Raw genomic sequence first — 23,825 nt, 5'->3', positions numbered from 1 at the left:
GAGCCTGAGGCTAGAGCACAGAGCAGAGGCTGAAATTCCCCTGGCCGGGCTTGCTGCTTGGACCCACATAACCTGCCCCTAACACGCTGCGGCCGTCCTTTAAACACCTATGCTGACGGAAGGGAAATAGTCTTGCTTGTTGAGAATAGCCGAGAACCACAACTTGAGCATGGACAGATACAGGTGTATGAAAGCGGTCGGCATCCCGGGAGGGGAGGGAAACTATTTTTAATCGAAGGCGCTTGGAGAGCCGGCAGGGCAGGACTGCAGAGCCCAGGGCTAAGGGATTTATGCCCAGGCCCAGGGACTGGCCCCTGGGGGCATGACCCTGAAGAGGCTCAGCAGGATTTCTGGGGCGGGGTGGGGTGGGGCCGTTCATGGAACCAGGTGGCTCGGCTGCTCTGCGTTCATGGGACTCCAGCACGTCTGTCTGGCCTCACATTGGGACCATCACATTCCCATCACAGCGGGAGAAAACCTCCTTTTTAAGGCATGCCACGATAGTGCGGTTTTCTTCCCAGTCCCTCCGCTTTTTGCGGGGAGGGGGGTTCTGAAGTCTTCTAGATCCCTGTCCCGTGGCCACCACTGGAGACTTTCCGGCATAAACCACCACCACCACCACCCCTCCCCCGCAGCAGTGGGGAGCTGGCACTCCAGGGGTCCAGGACGTGTCCTCCTTCCCACACTGGTTTGACATGGCTTGGCAGTGACCTTTCCAAACTCTGTCCCCTAAATGAATGCCTCGGTCCTTATATCTCTAAGTCATTCTAAGCCCAATCTCCCATCTCTTACCTGATTCTCACTCTGGTTCTAACTCTGGAACTTTCTCCCTTGTGGGGGTTGAGGGCTGGGCACAGCTGTGCTTGGCTCCTCCTTCCCAGAAGAGCCAGCACCCATGCAGGCTGGGCAGCCTCCCGCCGGGAGCTTTTCCGGAAGCATGTGGTGGACTGGCAAAGAATGGAAGCCAAGGGCCACCAGGGCAGGTGTTCAGAAATGTTCAACCAGAAAGGATGGCACTTGGGAGAGTTTCTAGTGGCTCAGGGATGGTCTTGTCTGCACCCTCCTCAGAGCGTTGGGAGGCCACTTCCCATGAGGTTTCTGGGATGCAGAACTCAACTTGGGATGTTTTTCTTCTCCTAGGTACTGCCTCATGTTACTTTACCCATTTGGGGAAGTTGAGGATTATGTTTTGGCTCCTCCTTACCATCCTTCTTCATGGCTGATGCACGTGGAGCTGGGGATTCCCATGGGGCCTGGTGTCCACAGCTTTCCTCCCGGGCAGCCCTCACCCCTTCTGTCCTCTGCTTCAGAACTGTTGGAAAGTTAATGAGTAGTTTGATAAGTCCTTGATTGGTCGACATAATGGTCAGTTTGACAGAGTGACCGTTCCGGCCATTGTCGGGGCATTTCCCTGAGCCTCCGTGTCCTCGTCTGTGAACTGGGGACACCGGTAGGACCCCCTCTGGGATGCTGAGAGAGGGAGAGAAGTGTGTGGGAAGCACTTTGTAAGCCGTCCGGCCTCTGCGGAGCTCGGTGGCTCGCCGTGGTGAGGGGCGTTAATACCCGTGCCCAAGTGCACACACGGCAGCGTGTCCCCACAGACCCAGGATTTGACCCAGCAGGGACCCAGGGCCTCTTATCTCGGTCCCATACTGCCTCTTGAAATCCAGGCCGAGGGATTTCCTCGGCCAAGTTCACGGCTGATGGTGTCGCATGCAGAAGGGTCAAAGCGCCTGCCCTTCAGGCGCTGCCCTGGACGTGAACCCAGCCTGCTCAGATGTCCAGAGGGTCTTAAACGTTCACGGAGTGGAGTCCCTCTGCACCCTGCACTTGGGGGGGTGAGCAGCGGGCCGCCTCTGCTGGGCAGGGGTGTAGTGAGGGGGAAGTCCAGGAGCCACCTTCTGCTTCAGGCCCCAGAGTGGATTAGGATTCTGTTGGCTCCAACCGGGCGGCACCCCCCCCCCCCCCCCCCCCCCCCCCCCCCCGTGCAGAGGTGAGCACCTGCCCAGGTGGGCTGTGCGCCTCCCCTGTGGTGCCTGGTGAGGGGCCGAGGGTGTGGGTCTCGGGCGCTGCGGCCCTCGGCGCTGCTCGTGGGGGTGCCCAGTCCGGGACCCAGGGAGCCTGCGGCGCCCTGGCCCTCGCCGCCGCAGCCCCCCCCTCCCATGACACAGACTCATCGACTCCTTTCCTCCCTGGCAGGTCTGTGCAGACTTTCGCAGACAAATCAAAGCAAGAAGCTCTTAAGAACGACCTGGTGGAGGCCTTGAAGAGAAAGCAGCAGTGTTAGAGCTCGGCTCCACACTCCCCGGACACGCCACGCGCTCGTTAGGTTCCTTTCTTAGACAACTCGTCTTCTGCTCCCTTCCCTCGCCCCTCGCCTCCCCACCAGGTCACGTAAGGCTTCACCGGCCGCACGGCGCCATCTCTCCCTGAGAATAAAGCCCAGTAAACACCCTCCGTCTCTGAGGCCTCCTTCCCACCACGTTTTGCTATCAGAACTCTCCATATTTCCACAGAGACCGTGTGTTTTCGTTTGCCCCAGCCCCCCGTCTGCCCCCCCCCATTTATAGGCATAAAATACACTGTCTGCCTCCCCTTCCCTCCCACCTTTTTGTTACATTGGTGTAAAAAATGTAAAACAAAAAAATTTTATGAACTAACTGTGGTGTGTGAAAGAGAGAAGAAAAACTGGAAATCTGATTCCACGTGTGTTTGGGAGTTGCTTGGGGGTTGGGGCTGGGGGGACAGGGGACAGCTCTGCGAGAAAGGGGGTGGCCCCCCGTGGACGGAACCCTGTCCCACGGAGACCACGTGGTGGGGACGCGGGGTGGGGCCTGCTGACCATCTGCTCTTCTGGCCAGGTGCTTTTCTGTCAATTTTTATGGAATGCAAAAGGAGTTTTTTGTTTTATTTTGTTTTTTTGTAAAGCTTAAAAAAGAAAAATCTACATCTTATACTTGAGCTTCCATACTTAAAAAAAAAACAAAAACAAAAAAATAAACAAACAGAAACTGGGACGCAGCTAGCACTGACCTTGTCTTCTTTCTGCCCGTCTCTCTTTGCAAGCGTATGTGGCCTTGGCTGTGAGGGCTGGCCCCAGGGTGGCGGCGCCTCGCACGGTGGTGGGACCCGCATGGTGGGCGGGGAGGAGAGGGGCCCTTGCGGAGCCTGGAGCTGCCACCTGGCTCCCCAGTCCATACTCCCCGGCCCCACGTGCCCCTGGAGAGCTGGGCCACCCCCCATGTCATTCTGTCACTCTGGGTGTGGCCTCCCTAAGGCCTCTCGTCTCTGCAAACACCCAGTGTGTGCAGGATTCCTGCCCCCAGGGACCCACATCCTGGCTCTGGGGTGAACTCTGCACCCACTTAGCACCCCCGGGACGGGTGGTGGTCGAGAGCGCGAGGGCTCAGGTGGGCAAGCAGGGCTGTCCAAGGCCCTTCTGGCCCCTCGCTGTGGTCTTGACAAGTCAGCCCCTTGGAGCCTTTGCCGAGGTCCTTCTGGGGCCCCAGATTCCAAGATTCCCTGTGTCCATACTGTCATTCGTTCGTATCATTGACTAAGCGGCCACTGTGTGGCACCTGTGCCACTGGGGGGCGTGGGCACTGCGGACTGGGTCTCCCTGGTGCCACCAACTCCCAGTGCAGTCACGTGGGCCCTCCCCCTGGCATGACCCATGCCCAGCCAGTTCGGTTCTTGCAGGAGAGACTCTGAGAGGAAAGAGTTTCATACCCACAGGGAAGGCTTCCTACTCCCGGGATCCCGGAGCTGACGTGGCCTGTTTTTCCAGATGCCACTGGTGCACCTTTTCCCTCCCTCCGTGAGCCCCGCACAGCCTGCCTACAGCTGTGTGTGTTGCTGGCTTGGCAAGTGGGCTTCTGCTCCTGGCAACCAGCGAACCCTAAGGAAAGAGGGCTCTTGGGGGCCGGCATTGGCACCGACCCATTACCCCCACTTCACAGGAAGCAGGGGGCGGGATGTGCACCCCCACCTGCTGGCCCCACTACCCCTGGCTGGCCCCTCCTGCCCAGTTTATAGAGTTCCAAGAGAAGAGCATCTTTTCCTCCTGTTCTCTTGGTGATGAAGCTTCTAAGAGCAAATGCTTCAAAATTTTAAGATTTTATTTGAGAGAGAGCATGAGCCGGGGAGAGGGAGGAGTAGAGTCCACGCTGAGCCAGGAGCCCAACGCGGGGAGGCTCGATCCCACGACCCCGAGATTGTGACCTGAGCTGAAACCAAGAGTCGGCCGCTTCACCGACTGAGCCCCTCCCCACCCCTACCAGGTGCCCAAAGCTTCCAATTTTTTAAAAAGAAACGATCTCTCATTCCAAACAGTAAGTTAAATAAAGTTAAAAATTACCTATCGTAGAAGTAAAAATGCTTCATCATTATTTTCTCAGCATAACGAAAATTTGTAAAACCTTCAGAAGGAAAACCAGATTACTTAATCATACCTTGTCAGGTTGTTACTTCAACCAGAACCTACCAGCTTCACAGCAAATATTTGGACTGAGGGTTTTGTCACTGAGTTTGCAGTTCTCTTTACTGCCCTTAGGAAGCAGATGATCTATTAAACTAATATCTTTAAAACGAGCTGGTGCTATTTTTGTTTCATAAAACCTTTGGTTTTAATTCGCATCACCAACACACCACTTTTTAAAAAAAGATGAAGTTCAGAATACAAACTATTTTATATAAACTCATAAAGAAATTAAGTTTCTAAAATATATTGAAATGTACAAATATTTTTAATGTTTTAACTTTCTGTTCTTATTTTCTGTCTTTCGAAATACTACTTTAGGGGCGCCTGGGTGGCTCGGTCGGTGAAGCATCCCGACTTGATTTTGGCTCGGGTCATGATCTCGAAGTCGTGAGAACTGAGCCCTGCATCAGGCTCTGCACTCAGCAACAGAATCTGCTTGTCTTTCTGCTTGTCCCTCTCCCTCTGCCCCACCCCCCGCACGAGTGCTCTATTTCTCTCTCTCACATCTTTTTAAAAAACTATTACCTCACTGAGATGCTTGGATGGCTCAGTCAGTTAAGCGTCTGCCTTTGGCTCAGGTCATGATCCCAGGGTCCTGGGATCGAGTCCCACATCGGGCTCCTTCCTGGGCAAGGAGCCTGCTTCTCCCTCTGCCTGCCTCTGTCTCTCTCTCTGATAAATAAAAATCTTAAAATAAAAAATAAAAAAGTCAAAAAAAATATTACTTCATAGACACACACTCCTACCACTGTTCTCTACCCTTTTTATGCAACTTTTTAAAAAAGATTTTATTTGAGAGAGAGAGAGCGCAACAGGAGAGGAAGAAGCGGGCTCCCTGCTGAGCAGGGAGCCCAACACATGGCTCTCGAGGCTCCATCCCACGACCCTGGGATCATGACCTAAGCCGAAGGCAGACGCTTAACCGACGGAGCCACCCAGGCGCCCCATCCCTAAAGTTTCTATTTAAGTAATTTCTACACCCAGTGTGGGGCTTGAAATCACGACCCCCAAGATCGAGTCACACGCTCCACCGACTGAGCCAGCCAGGCACCCCATTCTTGGGCAACTTTTCAATGTAAATGCTCAATTAATGCTTCCTAGAATGAACAGACTGTGTCACATACATACAGATCTTCTGTATGTATGTATCTACTGAACCGGTCCAGTGAATGAAATCCTTCAGTCTTATGCATATTAGGCATTTGGGTCATTCTGTAAGGACTATAAATGAGTAGAAATGTTGCAAGATGTAATATGTTCTTATACCCAAAACTTCCATGCGAATTTAACCTTCTCTGATTTGATCTTTTTTCAAATAGTTTTATCGAGATAGATCTCATACACCATACATTTCCCCCATGTTGAGTGTACAAATTCAGTAATTCTGTGTGAGTTACATGCCGGTCTCCTTCACCAGATTGAGGGCTCCTTGAGGGACGTTGTTTCGGGCATTCACTCACTCACTCAAAACGTCTACTGAGCACCTACTGTGTACTGGGTGAGCAGGACACAAGTCTGCCCACACTGTGGTGGGGGTGGGGAAGTGCTGATGAATAAAAATAATCTTTACGGAGCACTTCTATGTGCCAGGCACAGAGATCCCAGTGGGTGGCTGTGTCCTCAGGGCTGTCACAGGGCTAGGGGACTGATCAATAGTTTTCAGGTGAATGGAGTTAGCCCGCAGCAGAAGGCGATCCCCACTCCCCGCCACGGGGCTAACACTAACCTGATCAGGTTAGCGTGTGCAAGTTGGGGCAAGTAGTTAGGTCTCAGCAGCTGGCGGTCTACCCAGCGGCCTCTGCAGTCCCTCCATTCAACAACAGTGAAAGCCAAGTCCAACAGCAGGAGAAGTAGAGAGGGGGAGGGGAGTGAGCTATGGGCTGCTCCCCTCTCTCAGCTCTGGGGACTGAAGGCCATGTCCAAGCTGTGGCTTAAAAAAATCCCATGTTCGCTGAATAATCCCGGGCTGGGAGGGCCTGGGGCCACATGCTGAGGACGGGCACGCTGGGCCCTTCCTTCTGCTTTGTAGGAGACTGCCACCTGCCCGCCAGCCAGCTTTTCCTGCCCCCCAGGATTCGGGGGGGACACTGGGACCAGACGCTGTGTGAGGCGTTTGCGCACCCGGCCTCTCATTCAATAGTTAAAATATGAGCTGCCAAGGGAGGGCTCTTTAGGGGTGACTGGCCCAGCCTCCTGCTCCCCGTGAGTGTCCAGAGGGAGAATCCCTCCCGGACAAGGACAATAGGCAAGTGACCAGGGCGCTGCCCCTTTCTTGGGTGAGCCTGGGCCTGAAACCTAGACGCCGACCTCCACTGAGCCCGCGCAAAAGTCAGGCGGGAGGATGGGTCTAAGGCGGGGGTGCTCATCCCTTCGAGCCAGCCCCCGCCTGCAGCGAGGTAAAGAGGCGTGCACCCCGGGGAGAAACGGGGTCCGCCGGAGCGCCTCTCCCCTGCGCATGGCCCCGCCAGTGCAGAGGAACGAACGCATCCGTCAGCTGGGGAGGCCCGGGCACTGGAGAAGCTAATGTCACCCGGTGCCAGGCGCTGGGGCACGAGCACTCCACCACCTCCTCCTCCTCAGTCAGACAGGGCACTGCCCGGGCCCGGGCCACAGCCATCAGACCGGGGGCTTCCTGAGGAGGAAGCAGCCCACTGGGCAGTGCTGGAAAGCAAGAGCCAGCACCCCACAGACGACCCGGTGCTTCCCGGAAGAAAGGGATGAGGTGACCCTCACGAGGTGAGGGCTTCCGGGCAGGGCTGCGACACTCCATCTCCTCCCCGCAGCTCTGACTTGCGCCGGCCCTTGGGGCTCTCGCTGCCCTATGACGGAGCCCCCGGTAACTGGCGTCAGGTGAGGTCACGGCCCTGCGTGGGGCCAGCCGCTGCCTGGCAAAGGGCATCTGAACCAGGCCCGGGCCCAGGCCTGAGCCAGCGGGGGCCCAGGGGCACCTTCGCCTGGGACGGCGCCAGGGGCTCGAGGAAACGGGAAGGGAGCCTAAGCCCCGCAGGGTTGGGCCGCCCCTGAGAGCGAGGGGAAGCTGGGCGGCACGCAGCCCCGATCTCTGAACCCCGAGAGCTCCAGTCCCGGCCAGGTGTGGGGCGGCCCCTGCAGCGGAGGGACAGAATGGGGTTTGAAAAGCCGCTCGACGTCGAGCAAGCCGCTTGATCCCTCAAAGCCTGTTTTCCATCTGTCAACTGGCCATCCCAACCGCACCGATCCCATAGGGCACAGCCCAGCCCAGCACACAGCACGTGCTCAACAAACACCAGCCCCGTGTGGGGCTGCACACGGTGCTCCGCAGGCACGACCCAGGAAGGGCCCCGGGGGACGCTGGCCCGACTTGGCCTCACTGCCCACTTGAACCTCAGAAGAGGCTCTCCCTGGTCTCCCGGATCCCAATTCCTGCCTTCTCTCCCCCGACCTGCTGTGCGCCCTGGCCCCGGCCCCACGACCCTGTCTACACTCAGCCTGGCTTTGCAGCGACCCCAGCTCAGGCCCGTGCACACACCTTTGCCCCTTCCTGACGTCCCTCCGCCTTCAGGATTCAGCTCCCGGGCTCCTCCTCCGTGAGGCCTTCCCTGGGGAGTCTCCTCATTCTGATGGCACTTTGTACCTTCTGGTCAAAGCCCTTACCCCCGGGGCCCGGCAGCCGGCTTCCCTCCGTGAGGACAAGGACCGGAGCCGGGGTCACCGCCCCCCCCCCCGCCCCCCAGTGCCCAGCACAGCCTGGGCCAATCTATGCAGCACCAGACCGGGCTGCAGGCCCCACTGCCGAGCTCCCTCCCGTCCCCGGGGCAGGTAGAGGAGATTCAGAAAGCCTGAGCCACAGCTTCTCTCCCGGACCCAGCCCTTCAGGCACCCACAGGGTCATGGCCAACAAGTGGACTCAGAACGGGGTCTGGGAGACGAAGCGAGGCTGGGGCCCAGGACTAGAGCTCAGGGCTGAGCCCTGTCCTCTCCTCCCTTCCCACTGCTCTTGCACCTCCTTCCTCCTGCCTGCCACAGCCCCCCTCCCCTGCTATCTCCTGCCCGGCCTTCTGCATGTCACCTCCTCCAGGAAGGTCTCCCTGATCTGCGGGGAGATCTGGAAGTGCCTCTCCTCCAACTGAAAATTATCAAAGCGAACCTTTAGGGCGTGCTTACCACATGCCAGACTTCGGGGCTAACCTCCGCCAATTGCACCATCTTACAACATACATCCCATTTCACAGATGAGGTAACCGAGGCACAGAGAAGCAAAGCAGCAGAACTACGATCTGAACCTCAACTATTCTGCTTCTTCCTGAGCACCGAGGGGCCGGGACCCTGTCATTCTCACTGCTGTCTCGTCAGCCCCAGGTGTGGGGTCTGTCACAGAGAAGCCGGTGAGAAAACCCGAGGTCCCCCCGGAGGCTGGGCAGTCCGCTCCTGCTCGGCTCTGCCATATCCCGACCTCCAGGCCCCCACCTGGGACCCGGAAGCTGGGGCCCAGATCCCCGCGCACTGCTGTTGCCCGGAGCAGCCCAGACCGCGGCACCTCGGGGAAGGAGCAACAGAAAAAGGCCTCACTGGGAGGTACCGTTTACTGGGCTGTCTGCAGTCAACGGGACAGTCCTGGGGACACCCAGCTGCAGGTGCACCCCGCTCCAGGGGGTGTGCAGGCAGATGGAGGGAGGTGGGTCGAGGGGCGCCCACTGCCTTCGGAGGGGCCGAGGTCTCCGCTGCAGCCCCTCCCTCGAGGCTCCCAGGGACAGCAGCCTCAGACTCGGGGAGGGGCTGGCCCCCACAACCCTCTTGCTCCCCGCTCCCTGAAGAGTCAGCCAGTCAGGGTTCCTGGAAGAGTCGGCCAGGAGGTTTCGGAGGTGGGGGAGGCAGCTGGGCCGGGCCCTCAAGGCGCCCCCGGCCGCCTCCTCGGCCCAGTCCAGGGTCAGCAGCACCATGTCTGCCCACACTTGTCCCTTCCTGGGAGCGGCATCTGGAGGTCCCCGTAGTCCCGGGCTTGGCCTGGGTCCGGGTCAACTGGGGAGGAGGGGCTGACGCTCCGAGGACGTGGCCGTGTCCCTGTACACCAGGAACTGTATGGAGATCTGGAGGGGCCAACGTCAAGGCCAAACCGAGCAGAGGCTGGGAGGGGCCTTGGCTCCCTCGGGAATGCTCCCCTCTTCCCTCCCCCCCCCCCCCCGCCCTGACAGGCTGCCATGACCCCCGCCCCTGAAGGATACGATGGTGTCGAGCAACAGCACGCCCAGGCTGCCCACGAGCCAGGGCAGGTGGTGCAGCAGGTAGCTGCCCTCGCTCTGGCCCACCTCGGGGTTTTTGAGCAGCACGCTCAGCCCGTACAGCGTGTTCCCCAGCATCACCAAGGCGAACAGCGAGTAGGAGACGCCCTGCGTCGACTTCCTCAGAAACTGGGGGTGAGGGGGACTGGGGTCAGAGGCCTCAGCCAGGGTTCCTGTCACGCTGCCCCGTCCCACTGGGCATGCCCTGAGCAGGTTTGTCACCGTGTGCCTGGTCCGCGGGAGACTGGCCGCCCCGCCAGCCTCCCCGGGCCCACCACGCCCCTTTCTCGCCATCTTTCAGGACTGTCGGCCGGGCCCTGGCCTCCTCACCTGACCCGCTGCTTCTCTGAGACACACACGGGACTAGACAGGCCTCATCGTGCCCACTTCCCAGGGGCAGAAACTGAGGCCTGGAGAACTGGATGCACTTAAGCCGACCGGCAGTTTGAACCCAGACCTGTTGCACAAAGACCCCACGCCCTGACCCGGCGGGGGGCCCCCCCACCCCCGCCCCTGCCCCGGGCTCACGTTGGTGCGGATCTGAGGCAGCCGGGACAGCAGGTAGAGCGCACTGGAGACAGAGCCGATGGCGAAACCGATGATTTCCTGCTGAGTGAAGGGCTGAGAGGGCAGGGGGCTGCTCAGTGCCCGGGAGGGGCCAGAGGTGCGGCACGCGATCCCCGCTCCATCGGGACGAGCCGGTCCCCAGCCCACACCCCCCCGGCACTGACCCACACCTCACCTTACTGCCCGGCTCCACTGACAGGAGCGTGCGGCCCCGGAAGACCTCCCTCGGGGCAGCCACCGGGCCAGTGGTCCTCAGCAACGGGAAGGCACACACCACCCCCAGGACAAAGAGCAGCACGGAATTGATGGGGGTAGACACTGGACAGGAGACAGGAGGGAAGCCAAGGTCAGGTACCAGTGGCAGCAAACAGACCAGGACTTGAGTCCTGGCCTTGCCCTTCGGCAGCTATGTGACTCTCGGCAAGGAACCTGACCTCTCTGAGCTTTAATGCCTCCTCCATAGAATGGGTGTAGCAACAGCACCCTTCTCCCAGGGTTGTAAAGGAGAGACAAGGGCAGGAGGGGGTCACCCAGAGCAGACATGCTCATGAGACAGCCCCACCCCCAAGTGCCTCCCTCTGACCTTGACTCCCGCCCCTTCTCGATCCTCAGGGGCAGCGGTGACCTGTGTCCAAGCCCAGGGCCAGGTACAGAGGAACAGCTGAAGCCACGATTGTGGGATGCGACCCAAGGGAAGAAAGAGCAAGCCCCGTGGTCCGGCCCATCTCGGCCGCCCGGGGCTGTGGGCGCGGGGTCGCCCACAAGGCCGGAGCAGTGACCGCTGCGCGGTGCGAAGCCCACTGCCTCCCGCCGCCCCCTCCCCACACTCACGCAGAGAGGGGCGCTTCTTAAACTTGTAGTGAAAGTAGAGGGCCAGCATCAGCAGGTCGGCCAGCACGTAGTACACCGCCGTGTAGGTCTGCAAGAGAGGCGCGGGCCCGCAGCGGCGGCGTGGCCCAACCGACCCATGTCACCACCCTGCCCTCCTGTGTCCTCCTCTGTGTCCAGCCGGCAGAACTCGAGAGCAGGCTGCCAGCAGGCCCCCCGGGACACAGGGAGGACAGGGGGCGGGCGTGCCTTGGCAGAACAGAAGCCGCGAAGACGGAACCGTCCCGCTGGGGAACACGATGGATTCCTGGCTGGGATTCCTGGCACCTGTCACCGCCCCCCCCCCCCCCCCGCCCCGAGGGAAACCTTTCCTCCTCTGTGGCCCCACACCCTGGCAGCTCAGTCAGGACCTCAGCACCCCAGAGCCATCCTCTGGTTTGATGTGCTCGTTTCGCAGATGGGGAAACTGAGGCCCGGAGAAGGGTACCGACAAGCCGCCTGTCACGCCGCACGGCGGGGCGGAGGGCGCGCTCTCCAGTGCGGAGGCCCTCCCTCTGCCATGGCCGTCCCGGCGGCCTGCCCCGCCCCTGCTCGGACCCACCTGCAGGGGCAGCTGGTCAGCGAGGAAGGACCCGATGAGGTTGCAGGAGTCTCCTCCGATCCAGCCCAAGAGGAACCACAGAGACAGCGCCTGGTCCATGTTGCCGGTCCTGCAGGCCTTGATGTACTGGCTGCAGCCAAGGAGGAAGAAGACGCGGGCTCAGGGCAGGAGGCGGCCCGGGGCCGGGGAAGCAGGGAAGTTGCTTGTGAGTCCATCCTGCCGGCAGGCGGGAGCAGGAACCTTTCGGTGTCCTCTGGGGATTCTTACCAGCGGATTCTCTTCCAACCAGGGAAATCCATGGCAGGTGCATCTTTCCGGAGTCATCCATAGCATTCCTCAGATTCCCCTCCAGAGCACCCTACGGTCTCCCAGTGGGGACCCGGAGTTTTGTGTCACTGCCCCCCGCCACCGCCGTGCTCCAAGAAGAGAACCACGTCACAGGGACCCGGCATTCTTTCTTCTATGGAGGGAAAGCAGTGGGGGGGGGAGTGAAAGGGACAGTGGTGGTGGTGGTGGTGGTAGCGGGGGCGGCAGGGAGCCAGGGCCTGGCGCTGCCCTATCTCCAGGAGCGGTTGATGATGATAAGATAGGCCAAACCACAGCCCATGACCTTCAAAGGGCAATGGGGCAGGGCGGGATGGCCCGCAGCTCTCCATTACTGCCCCGTGGCTTGTGGCTTTGGATATTCTGGTTGTTTTCTCAAAGGCCAAGTGTCAGCATGAGCTCAGTGCTGACAACAGGCCACAGGTAATGGGCCTCAGGCAGAGTTCTGAGCCCTTTGTGCATATTAACTCTTTCAGCCCTGCAGAACCCCCTGAGGGCAGGGCTAGTCACTATTGCTCCTCCTCGGGACTGGGCCAGTCAGGTCACAGGGAGGCTTGGAGCCAGGATCACAGCCCTCCGGACCCAGCCCCTCCCTCTCGAGTCCCTCCTAACCTTCAAGCAACTGCCATTTACTCTTTTTCTGTTTAATCTTCTGTATATTTATTTTATTTATTATTATTATTTTGAGAGAGAGAGAGAGAGAGAGAGAGTGGGGGAGGGCAGAGGGAGAGAAGGAATCTTTTTTAACTTTTTTAAAGATTTATTTATTTGAGAGAGAGCTAGAGCATGAGCAGGGGGAGGGGCAGAGGGAGGGAGCGAGGGGGGGGGAGGGAGGGAGGAAGGGAGGGGGGGAGGGAGGGAGAGAGAGAGAGAGAGAGAGAGAGAGAGAGAAAGAAAGAGAGAGAGAGAATCCCAAGCAGAGTCAGCGCTGAGCACAGAGCCTGATTCAGGGCTCGATCTCACAACCAAGACCATGACCTGAGCCGAAACCAAGAGTGGGCTGCTTAACTGCCTGAGCCACCTGGGTGCCCCTCGTCTGTGTGTTTTTAAATAAAAGGGGACTAAATGGCACCTCATCCCCCACAACACCCAAGTCAGAAACTGAGAAAGCCGGGTATGGCCCTGGATCTTCCCACGGCCAAACTTCCTTCTCCTCCTCCTGTGGAGACACCCTCCTCGCACCAACACCCCATCCACGTGCCTCTCTGTCTCCTATCCAAGCCTGGCTCCCCTTGAATCTGCTCCCTCTCAAGGATCTAAAACCCCAGGCTCCCCACAAGCACTCGGAGCCTTCCCCTGCTCTTCAGGGAGGCCCCCAGGGCCAGCTGTCCCCCGCCCTGCCCCCTCCACCAGGACTTATTTCTCTTTCTCCAGACTCTTCATTGGCAGCCAGCCAGCCCGCTCCCTCCTCTTTGTCTTTCATGGCTCAGGAAATGTCACTTCCTCCCCACGGCCTTCCTGGACACAGCCTGCCAGTGTCTCCTACCTTCTCCTTTGTAACACAGGACATCCTTGTCCCTCCTGGACTCAAGCCTCCTGAGGGCAGGGATAGTGTCCAGCTCAGGCCTGGCATCAGGGAGGCCCCTAATTAAGGTCTATCCTATGGCCCCTAAAGCCCCTTCTAGGACATGTGACTTGGCAAGTCTCCATTAAATTGCAGGGAAAGTGATTTTATCGCACCCAAGAAAGGCTGAGTCCTGAGGAGGAGCATGAAGGCAGCTGCCCTTCCTGCTGTCACCTGGGGCTCTCTCCCAGGCCTCTGACCCCCCTCACTGGTTCATCAGCCAGGCTCACGCAGGGCCAACATTATGTCATGGCAGGAAGGGGAAGCCTCAGCCAGCTCCTCAGATAGTCCTAGAGCAGGCTCTCTCTCTCTCTGGAACAGGGTGTCTCTCTCCCTCGGCCTCCAGCGGTCACCCACACCTGTCCAGTCAGCCTATACAGGGTGACTCCAATGCCCCCGATATCGCTTCTTGCTGGATGGCTTCCATGGCCTCCAAGGTGGCCTCCCTGCCTCCAGTCTCACTCCCTGTCCTGCCGGTCCTTCTTCCCTATGACTCCCTGACTGCCTTTTATTTATTTACTTATTTATTTTAAAGATTTTATCGCTTTTCGGCCTTTTGGCTAAGATCAAGTGTATTTTTTTAAAGATTTTATTTATTTATTTGAGAAAGAGAGAATGAGAGAGAGAGAGAGAGCACATGAGAGGGGTTAGGGTCAGAGGGAGAAGCAGACTCCCCATCAAGCAGGGAGCCCGATGCAGGACTCGATCCAGAGACTCCAGGATCATGACCTGAGCCTAAGGCAGTCGCTTAACCAACTGAGCCACCCAGGCGCCCCCTGACTGCCTTTTAAAGGTAGCGGGAACAGAAGTTCTGCAAAGGCAAGGATGGCATCTGTTTTGTTTACTTTCAACATACCTACTGTGGCCTCAGTAAAAATGTCAAGTCCACAATGAGGTACTAGGATAATTCCATGGGGGAAAGAAGGGTCTTTGAAACACATGGTACTGGGACAACCAGTTATCTCCATACAAAAGAATGAGACTGGACCCCTACCCCACACCATATATAAAATACAACTCAAACTGTATCAAAGACCCATTAAAAAGAAAACCACAACCCAAGATGGAGTCACTTAGGCCAAATCACCAAACAGGGGCATAATAACAAACCTAATCACATTTCAACCTCCCCCAGGAATGTAGTCTTAATTGGTCAGGAATTTTCTGGTCAGTAGCAATGAGGTCACCTGTCACATGGGCCCTCTCCATCCCCCACAAAGGAAGATGAGATCATCTACTAAGACCCCCTGCAGGAAAATGAACTTGCCTGATATAATCCCTTTTTTTTTTTGCTAATAATTTCTTGCCCCACCCTCTTTCCTATAAAAACCTTCCATTTTATAAAACTCCTTAGAACATCTCTCTATTTGCTAGATGGGATGCTGCCCAATTCATGAATGGCTTAACAACACTAATTGTGTCTTCAAATTTAATAAGAGTAATTTTTTTAAAGGCGTTTTTATTTTTTTAAGACCTTTTATTTATTTATTTGACAGAGACAGAGATAGCAAGAGCAGAAACACAAGCAGCGGGAGTGGGAGAGGGAGAGCAAGCTTCCCTCAGAGGAGGGAGCCCGACGTGGGGCTCGATCCCAGGACCCTGGGATCATGACCTGAGCTGAAGGCAGACGCTTAACGACTGAGCCACCCAGGCGCCCCGGTAATTTTGTTTTTTAACAGACCTAAATTTAAAAGCTAACTTGTGATATTGTGATTTACAATAAGAAACATAGGGGCACCCGGGTAGCTCAGCTGGTTAAGTACAGAGTCTTGTTTTTTGGGTCAGGTCATGATCTCAGGGTCCTGAGATCAAGCCCCACTTCGGGCTCCACTCTGGGCTTGGAGCCTGCTTAAGATTCTCTCTCTCCCTCTCCCCACAGGAAGCAAGGAAGAAGGAGGAAGGAGGGAGGGAGGGAGGGAGGGAAAGAAGGAAGGAAGGAAAGAAGGAAGGAAGGAAGGAAGGAAAAGGAAAGGAAAGGAAAGGAAAGAAGAGAGACATATATTTGGTCTTCACCCCATCCCTGGCAGAATATCCCTAAAACTCTTGGAATTTCCTAAGTGATTTGAGCAATAAAGGTGCCTTTTGTTAATTAATGAGGTGACTTTTGGAAAGCCTCTGGGTCACCTAGAGGTGAGGGCTGGCTGCCATGATGTGATTAAACTCTTGGAACTTTCAGTCCCATTTTCCTGACCTCTGGGGAAGGGGAGGGGCTGGAGATGGAGTTCAATCACCAACGGCCCATGATGTCATCAATCATTCCTGTGCAGTGAAGCCTCCAGAAGAACTCAAATGGACAGGTTCGGAGAGCTTCTGGGTCAGTGAATTGCAGAGGTTCAGGGAGAGTGGCGCCCTGGGAGAGGAACGGGAAGCTCCATGCCCCTGTCTGCCCCCCTGCCCTGTGCATCTCTTCCATCTGGGCGTTCCCTGTATCCTTTCATAATAAACCAGTGAGTCAAATGTTTCTCTTTCTGTGAGCCGCTCTAGCAAATTAATCAAAACCAGGTAGGGGATTTGTTGGGACCTCCAGTCTATAGCTGGTCTACACCAATCAGAAGCAGAAGTGACAACCTGAACTTGTGACTGACATCTGGAGGGGGAGGGGCAGTCTTGTGGGCCTGAGCCCTTCACCTGTGGGATCTGATGCCGTCCCATGGAAGACAGTGTCTGAATGGCATTAGATGCTTGGCAGTGTGGGAAAAAACACACATGGACACTGGTGTCAGAATAAGGCAAATCTATAAAACTGTTAGAGGAAAAAAGATAATGCAAAAGAGCTTGACTACCTTCATTTTGACCTCAAATTTCTATATATATTTTTTTAAGTAGGCGCCACACCCAGCACAGGGCTTGAACTCACCATCGTGAGATCAAGACCTGAGCCAAAATCAAGAGTCGGAGGCTTAACTGACTGAGCCACCCAGGTGCTCCTTGACCTCAAACTTTCTAATTGATTAAGTTCTTCTTTCTAGCTTATCCCTTAACTCAGGCAAAAGACCCTGTGCACAAAGCATCCAGAGGGAACCAAAACTACCCGCTGAAGCAACAAGGACTGCCCCATGTCCGGAAGACCCGGAGGGACTAAGCCCAAGACAATGAACCACCTGACTTCCCCGTGCCCCTGCATGTACCCACCGACCATTGTCCCTCGCTTTCCTTATATAATTCTGGAAGTATCATCAGCACTTAGGAGACAGTCTTAGAAACACCAGTCCGTGGTTTTGCCAGTGTTGGCCTCACGGAAATAAATTCCTTTCTCGTTTCACCACCACTCATGTCTCTGCCTTTGGATTTTGTCAGTGGCGAGTGGCTGAACTTGATCTGGCTGGGTGGCCCCCTACCCAGAGCCCCACGCTCTTGCGGCCCTGAACCCCGGTTACAATCAGGGTAAATCTCTGTTACTTGGATTAGGTGACGATGTTTTTTTATTTTTTTATTCTTTATTTTTTTTAAATATTTATTTGACAGAGAGAGACACAGCGAGAGAGGGAACACAAGCAGGGGGAGCGGGAGAGGGAGAAGCAGGCTTCCTGTGGAACAGGGAGCCCGACGTGGGGCTCGATCCCAGGACCCTGGGATCATGACCTGAGCCGAAGGCAGACACTTAATGACTGAGCCACCCAGGCACCCTGCGACGATGTTTTTTTAGATATGACACCAAAAGCACAAGCAAAAAAGAAAAAAGAGATAAACTGTACATCATCCACCCGCAGAACTTCTGTGCTTCAAAGGATGCAATCAAGAAAGTGCAAAGAGAACCCACAGAATGGGAGAAAATATTTGCAGATCATGAGGCTGTCGTATCCAGAATGTATAAAGAACGCTTACAACTCAGGGGCGCCTGGGTGACTCAGTTAAGCTCAGGTCACAATCCCAGGGTCCTGGAATCATGCGCTGCATCGGGCTCCCTGCTCAGCAGGGAGCCTGCTTCTCCCTCTGCCTCTGCCCATCCCCCCCATCAGTGCGCGCTCTCTCTCTCTCTCTCAAATAAATAAATAAAATCTTAAAAAGAACTCCTACAACTCAACAACAAAAGGGCAAATAATCCAATTGAAAAATAGGCAAAGGATCTGAACAGTCCTTTTTCCAAAGAGGATATACAAATGGCCAAAATCACATGAAAAGCTACTTAACATCACTAGCCGTCAGGCAAATTCAAATCATAAACTACAACGTGATAACACTTCCAACCATTGGATGGGATATGGACACATTGGAACCTCACACAGGGCTGGAGGGAATGGAAAATGGTACAGCCTCTTTGGGAAACAGTCTGACAGTTCCCTGTGAAAAAGAAAACCACAGGGGGCGCCCTGCTGGCTGGCTCAGTCTGTGGAGCATGTGACTCGACTCTCGATCTCGGGGTTGTGAGTTTGAGCCAAATGTTGGGTGTAGAGATTATTTAAAAAAAAAATAAAATCTAAAAAAAAAAAAGAAAAGAAAAAGAAAACCAGAGGCCCCAAATGATGTCATTAGGGCTAGACCAAGTCATGAAACCGGGGCTTAATAACGTTTTTTAAACATCCTTAAAAGAGGGGCTCAGTCGTTAAGCATCTGCCTTCGGCTCAGGTTGTGATCCCGGGGTCCTAGGATCGAGCCCCGCATCAGGCTCCCTGCTCTGCGGGAAGCCTGCTTCTCCCTCTCCCACTCCCCCTGCTTGTGTTCCCTCTCTCGCTGTGTCTCTCTCTGTCAGATAAATCTTAAGAAAAAAAAAATCCTTGAAAAGATTAAACACAAAGTTACCCTATGACCCAGCAATTTCACTACGTAAGCATATACCCAAGAGAAGTAAAAACATATGTACCCACAAAAACTTGCACATGAATGTTCAGAGTAGAAACAGACCAAACATCCATCAGTGAATGAATGAATAAAAGGTGGCGTATCACACAGTGGAACATTACGCACAAAGGAATGAGGTCCTGACACCTGCTACAGCACAGGTAACTCCTGAAGATGTTCTGTTAAGTGAAAGAAGCTGGTCTTTCACATGCTCTATGGTTCCATTTACAGGAAATGTCCAGAGTTGGCAAATCTACAGAGACAGGAGGTAGACGGCTGGTTGCCAGGGGCTGGGAGCTTCGGGGGAAATCAGGAATGACTCATTGCTTTGGGGGTTTCTTTTTAGGGTGATGAGAGTATTCTAAAACTGATTATGGCATTGGTTACACGACTCTGCAGATACACTAAAAACACTGAATTATACATGTAAATGGGCTAATTACATGGTATGTGGACTCTCTCTCCATAAGCTATTTTTAGAAAATGTTGAGCTCCTGATTAAACCCTTATCTTTCTCCCTCAGAATAAAGAGCCGATTTCCTAACAGTGGAGAAGCCTCACATTACAGGGTTCTTGGTGACCTCTGCGACCTCACCTCTCCCTGTGCCCCTGACCCCCACACACTCTGTCCAGCCATGGGATTGTGCCCACATGGTACAAAGGCCCTGAGTCCCGTGCTTTATGAACACTCCCTCGTCCCATCCTCACAGCAGCCCTGGGAGGTCGGGAACAACACTGCCATTTTGCAGATGAGGAAGCCGAGGTACAGAGCAGCAAAGTGACTCTCCCAGGTCACAGTGTGTTCCCGTTCCTCAATCACAGCAGTGGTCACACTATCTTGTAATCACCGCTCGCCCACCCCATCACCAGACGGTCACCGGACGAGGGCTGTGTTTGGGGCATGTCAGCCCTCCCACCCCTCTGCTTCCTTTCTTCTCAGCTGTGTAACCTAGAACAAGTGACTTAGTCTCTCTGGCTTTCCGTTCCCTCATAAATAGGAACAGTAACTACTTATTTCACAGGGTTATGAGGCTTAAATGAGGTAAAAACATGTCAAGTGCTCAGAACTGAGGTACGTAGCATGCACTGAACAAACAGCACTAAGGGTTAATACTGTTACTATCATCTGTGCGTTGGCATTGCCCAGCCAAGGCGAGTCCTAGGGTGGGCTCCAGGACAGGGCCCTCCAGGGTGGGCTGGAAATCAGTGAATGGGAGTACATTTGGCCTTGAGTCTGGAGAGGCCCAAGGCGGGTCAGGGAGACCCTCCTCCAGGCAGTGCCTGAAGCCATCGCCCCAGCCCGCCCCCCCCCCCCCCGTCCTGGTCCCGCCCACCCCCCCCCCACCCGGCCATTACTCACGGGAAGGTGGATGCTGCAAAACAGACAATGGAGATCAAACCCAGGCCCACGCTGGCCTCATCCCAGCCGTCCTGGGCGCATTCACCGAACACGTCCCATATCCACTGGCGGGAGCCATTGGGGCAGTCGGAGAAGTTGCCGGAGCCCAGTTTCTTCCAGACCATGGCTGCTGCGGGATGCAGGGAGGGATGCACAGGGAGAAAGAGAAGGGGGTCTTTAGCCTTGACAGGTCTGGATCCTGTGGCCCGCCCCTAGCTACGCCCATCCCCAGTTTTAATCAGACTGAGCCTCTGAACTCCGAGGGCACAATCAGCTTCAAGTACACAGACAACCTGTGCAAGGACAGGGCCGGATCCGCGGTCAGGGCCAAGTGTGTAGATGCCAGCTTTAGCACTCGTCAGTGCTGCGACTTTGGGCAAGTGCCTCAGCCTCCCTGTGCGTTAGTTCCCTCATCTGTAAAAGGGGTGATCACAGTGCCTCCTTCATAGTTGTCCTGACCGTAACATGAGTTCATACAGTGAACCCTCCGCTCACTTTGTTACAACCCTCCAACGTTCACATTGTTTCTGATCTCCTCTTTTGTAAATTACATCTGGGGAGACCAGGCCCCATTAAGTACATTCTCTCACTGAAAGTCGGGCTGCCGGCCAACACCAGTCAGGGAGGCAAGTGGAGAATAAGGGCCAGGTGGGTCCAGGGCTTGCGCAGGTGGCTGGGATTCAAGAGCAGCGCTGAAGCACAATTCTCCAGGAGCAGCGTGGGCGGGATGTCTGCTGGCGAGGAGTCTGGAGCCATCTGCCCATTCTCACCACCCACAAAGCCAGAAAGTGGCTGGTAGCAGGAGCGGGCAGGAAAGTCCCCTCCCGATGCCCGGGCACCCTGCACAGTGACTACAGTGGTCACGGTCTGTGTGACAGTCCCAGAGAAGGGAGAGAAAGCGGAGCCAGACGGCGCCATCTCTACCAGGCGAGACTCACCATAGCCCCTGATTACGAAGCTCGTCACCAGTTCTGGGCTTAGCACCTTGCAGGTATCTTACTCATTCTGTCCTATCAACTCCATTAGGGGAGTTGGGGGGGGTGCTCCTGATACATCCAAGGAACCAGGGAAGTGACTTGCACTCAGCCAGGAAGCGACAGAGGCAGGAGTCAAAGCCAGGATGGGGACCCAAACCCCAGCTCCTGGCCACCCTGCCATGCTGCCTCAGGCGCTTCTGTCCCTGGATGTGGCAGACCCCCCACCCCACCTGTGGTCTGGCTGACTGCCCAAGCTCCCCAGCAGCCAGAAGGCAGGCTTCCGCTTCCTGCCCCATGCTCAGAGGCCTTCCTCACTGGACTGAGACTCTCTACAGCTACCTTTGGTTTCTCCCTCTCCCTGCTGCTCCCCCTGCTTGTGCGCACTCTCTCTCTGTCAAATAAATAAAATCTTAAAAAAAAAAAGCAAGTCCCTTTACCCCCCCCTCCCCCTGCCACCCCCGCACAGGACCCCACCCCCCGCCATCGCCCTCTTACAGATTCTGAGTGAGCCCGTCCCTTTCATCACAGTAATACACAGCCACCCTCGTATCTTCCCTGTGAGGTGGGGCAGATTGCCCCCATTTCCAGGTAAGACTGGGTCACCTTGGCCGAGTGAGGAACCTGTCTGAGCCTTGTCTGTAAAATGGGGATGATGACCCTGGCTCCTTGGGGTTGGCGGTGCAGATGAAATGCACAGAAGGAAGGCTCTCCGCCCCGGGCCTGACCGAACCATGCTGGAGGCTGTTGTGAGGATGAGAGTCCAGGAGCTCAACCACCCTGCGGCCACTCTCTCGCTTCCTTTTCACCAGGTTAGGGAGGAAATGAAGTGAACACATGCCCAGTGAGGGAAGGGGGTGTCTGGAGGATTGTAGCTTGGCTCACGGGGTGGGTGGTCCCTGATCTTGCACAGGGAATATGTGCAGCTCGGGACACTCAGACACGCCTGAATCCCGACCAGAAGGGGCCTTCCTCTGGGGGCCGCTGCACACAGGGCCCATCATCTGGAGGTTCTGACCCAGCTAGGGAGCCAGCCTGGGCCCCAGGCCTGGCTTCTGGGAATGGGCCCACCTCCTGGTCAAACAGCACTTCGAGGATGGATGTCCAGGGTTGCAACAAACCTTGACTGCATCCATAGGTTTGACAAGGACCACAGCAGGGGTGGGTGCCTTGGAACCTCGCAGGGCACATGCCCAGAATTCAGGCTCAGTGTCTCTCTGGACTTCAGATCAGGAACTTTGGGTTTAAGAAGCAACCCCAGGGGTGCCTGGCTGGCTCAGTTGGTAAGGAACGCGACTCTTGATCTCAGGGCTGTGAGTTCAAGGCCCATGTTGGGTGTAGAGATTACTTAAAAATAAAATCTTAAAAAAAAAAAAGAAAGAAAGAAAGGCAACCCCAGCTGATTCTGATGCACGTGGCCAGGCTTTGAGAAAGCCTACAATGGAGAAGGCATCTCGGGCCACACCCAAGCTCCTCTATTGGACCCAAGCTGAGTCAGGGAAATGCTTCCCACAGAAGCTTCCCACCGAAGCGGCAGGCCTCCAGGCTTCTGCACATACAGTCTCTTCCCTTAGGAGTGTGTCCTTCTCCCTCTGGAGGGCCTGGTAAGGAGACAGGGTTCGAAAGTGCCATCTCAAAGACGCTGTACAAAGGCTGGCTGGATGACACCTGTCACCTCTTCCCTTCCCCTTCACATATCTGAAGAATGCCGTGACTGATTCTCGGGGCCAGCAACACCAGCTGCACAGTAAAGGTTCAGACAGTGCTGAGGAAGAGAGAGGAGACAGAGAAAGAGGGAGACAGAGAGAAAAGGGAGGGAAGGAAGGAAGGAAACTAGCTGTGAGCTCAGATGACCTAAGTTTGAGGAGAGAGCACTCTGGAACTGACCTGCTTAATGCCCACAAGTATAGAATTCCAGAGCAAGTGACTGAGCCTCAGAATTCCAATCTGTACAATGGGTATGTACCCGCCTCCTAGACCGACTGCAGAATTAAATGACATAATCCAGGCCAAGGGATTAGAATGGTGCCTGGCAGAGATTAAACACTCAGTAGTAATAGCCAGGCATAGCTTATTACTTTGCTTTGGTTGTAGTGTGTCCCTCCACCACCCTCCCCCCAGTCCCTGGCGCAAAGCAGCTTCCGGTTAAGTGTTGCATGGACAAGACCCGAGCCAGTCCTCACACTTCCAAACCCAGCCTCCCCATGTACACACTTCCAAACCTGTCCCAGGCGTGAGGAGGGGAGAGGGCAATCTGGGATTCGCTGCGGAACCACGGCCTATGTGGAAAGGAGGGGAGTTCCCGCTGGTGGCTACCACCAACTCCAGGCCTCCGGGTCCTTGGCCGCCTGGTGACTAAGGCCAGCGCGGGCCGCCTGTTTGTCGGGGATAATGACAGGGCAGCTGCTGGGGTCAGCGCTCAAACGCCGCGAGGCCCCCTCCCCTGCCAGCCCTGGGGAAAACAAAGCCGTTGGAAACGATGGGGCCCGTCCCCCGGAACGAGAAGGTGAAAAGAGGACCCAGACCCCAAACCCTGGCCAGGCTGGTCCGAGAGACCATGCTCAGGAGGGGGACGTATGTTCCCGAGGGGCCACCTAATCCCGGCCCAGAGCCTCGTATCCGGATCTCGCGCCCCAAGGAGCGGACAGAAGCCCCAAGACGGTCCAGGGGCTGGAAGAGGTTGTTGGAAAGATGTGGCAGCGACGCCCAGAGTCCCACCCGCAGCCTTCGGGCTTGCCCCTAGCCTCAAACCCAACTCACAGCGTCAAGATCAGCCGCCGGTGCCGGCTTCTGGGTTCTGTCTGCACAGCCAGGGTCAGCTGACCCGAAGCCCCGTCCCGCCCCCCGGCCCCGCCCCGTCCCGCCTCCGTCCCGCCCCGTCCCGCCCCCGTCCCTGAGCCGCGTGGCTCCGCCTCCTGCGCCGCGCACAGAGCTGACAGTCCCTGGGGGCGGTGCGAACGGTGAGAGCGAACCGAGCGTGCGTGGTGGGGAGGCGCCCGACCTGTCCTGGTTCTCTCACCGCCTCCCGGCTCCACCCCCGTGGCGTGGTGG

The 23,825-nt window shown here is 56.1% G+C and overlaps 2 protein-coding genes across 6 annotated transcripts in view; one reads left to right on the top strand and one right to left on the bottom strand.

The window, feature by feature from the left end:
- The window catches only part of CAPZB (capping actin protein of muscle Z-line subunit beta), a 132,238-nt gene extending 129,221 nt beyond the window's left edge, over positions 1-3,017 (top strand). For 2 of the 3 annotated variants that reach the window (XM_027615333.2, XM_027615305.1), the window contains exon 9: positions 2,200-2,700. In XM_027615333.2, coding sequence (XP_027471134.1) covers positions 2,200-2,287 — 88 coding nt within the window. In that variant the 3' untranslated portion in view covers positions 2,288-2,700. Of the gene's footprint in view, positions 1-2,199 lie in introns of all 3 variants that reach the window. The other variant, XM_027615296.2, reaches the window with a different exon arrangement.
- A 6,006-nt stretch (positions 3,018-9,023) lies between these two features.
- Positions 9,024-23,648, bottom strand: SLC66A1 (solute carrier family 66 member 1). 3 transcript variants are annotated; one of them, XM_027581508.2, is made up of 8 exons: positions 23,535-23,556; positions 19,762-19,927; positions 11,735-11,864; positions 11,137-11,224; positions 10,481-10,623; positions 10,267-10,359; positions 9,682-9,867; positions 9,024-9,546 (listed from the first exon to the last, which is right to left on the bottom strand). In XM_027581508.2, the coding sequence occupies exons 2-8, from the start codon at positions 19,923-19,925 to the stop codon at positions 9,475-9,477; spliced, it is 876 nt and encodes a 291-aa protein (XP_027437309.1). In that variant the 5' UTR covers positions 19,926-19,927; positions 23,535-23,556; the 3' UTR covers positions 9,024-9,474. The 3 variants fall into 3 exon arrangements, with proteins under 3 accessions (XP_027437309.1, XP_027437315.1, XP_027437298.1); XM_027581514.2 differs by lacking the exon at positions 23,535-23,556 and adding an exon at positions 12,002-12,194 and having other exon boundaries at positions 19,762-19,875; XM_027581497.2 differs by having other exon boundaries at positions 9,025-9,546; positions 19,762-19,930; positions 23,535-23,648.
- Positions 23,649-23,825: the final 177 nt, after the last annotated feature.

Source organism: Zalophus californianus, chromosome 4, assembly GCF_009762305.2.
Source record: "Zalophus californianus isolate mZalCal1 chromosome 4, mZalCal1.pri.v2, whole genome shotgun sequence".
In the NCBI taxonomy this organism is placed as follows: domain Eukaryota; kingdom Metazoa; phylum Chordata; class Mammalia; order Carnivora; family Otariidae; genus Zalophus; species Zalophus californianus.
The sequence above is the reverse complement of the archived record's forward strand: the minus strand, read 5'-3'. Positions and strand labels throughout refer to the sequence as shown.

Bases quoted from the DNA above. Each gene is read 5' to 3' on its own strand.
- SLC66A1 (XM_027581497.2), bottom strand. From the start codon at position 19,925: ATGGTCTGGAAGAAACTGGGCTCCGGCAACTTCTCCGACTGCCCCAAT. The intron at 10,624-11,136 runs GTGAGTGTGGGG...TCTCCTGTCCAG, and splicing joins TAAGAAGCGCCCCTCTCTGC to TGTCTACCCCCATCAATTCC. The intron at 10,360-10,480 runs GTGAGGTGTGGG...CTGCCCTCTCAG, and splicing joins CAGTGGAGCCGGGCAGTAAG to CCCTTCACTCAGCAGGAAAT.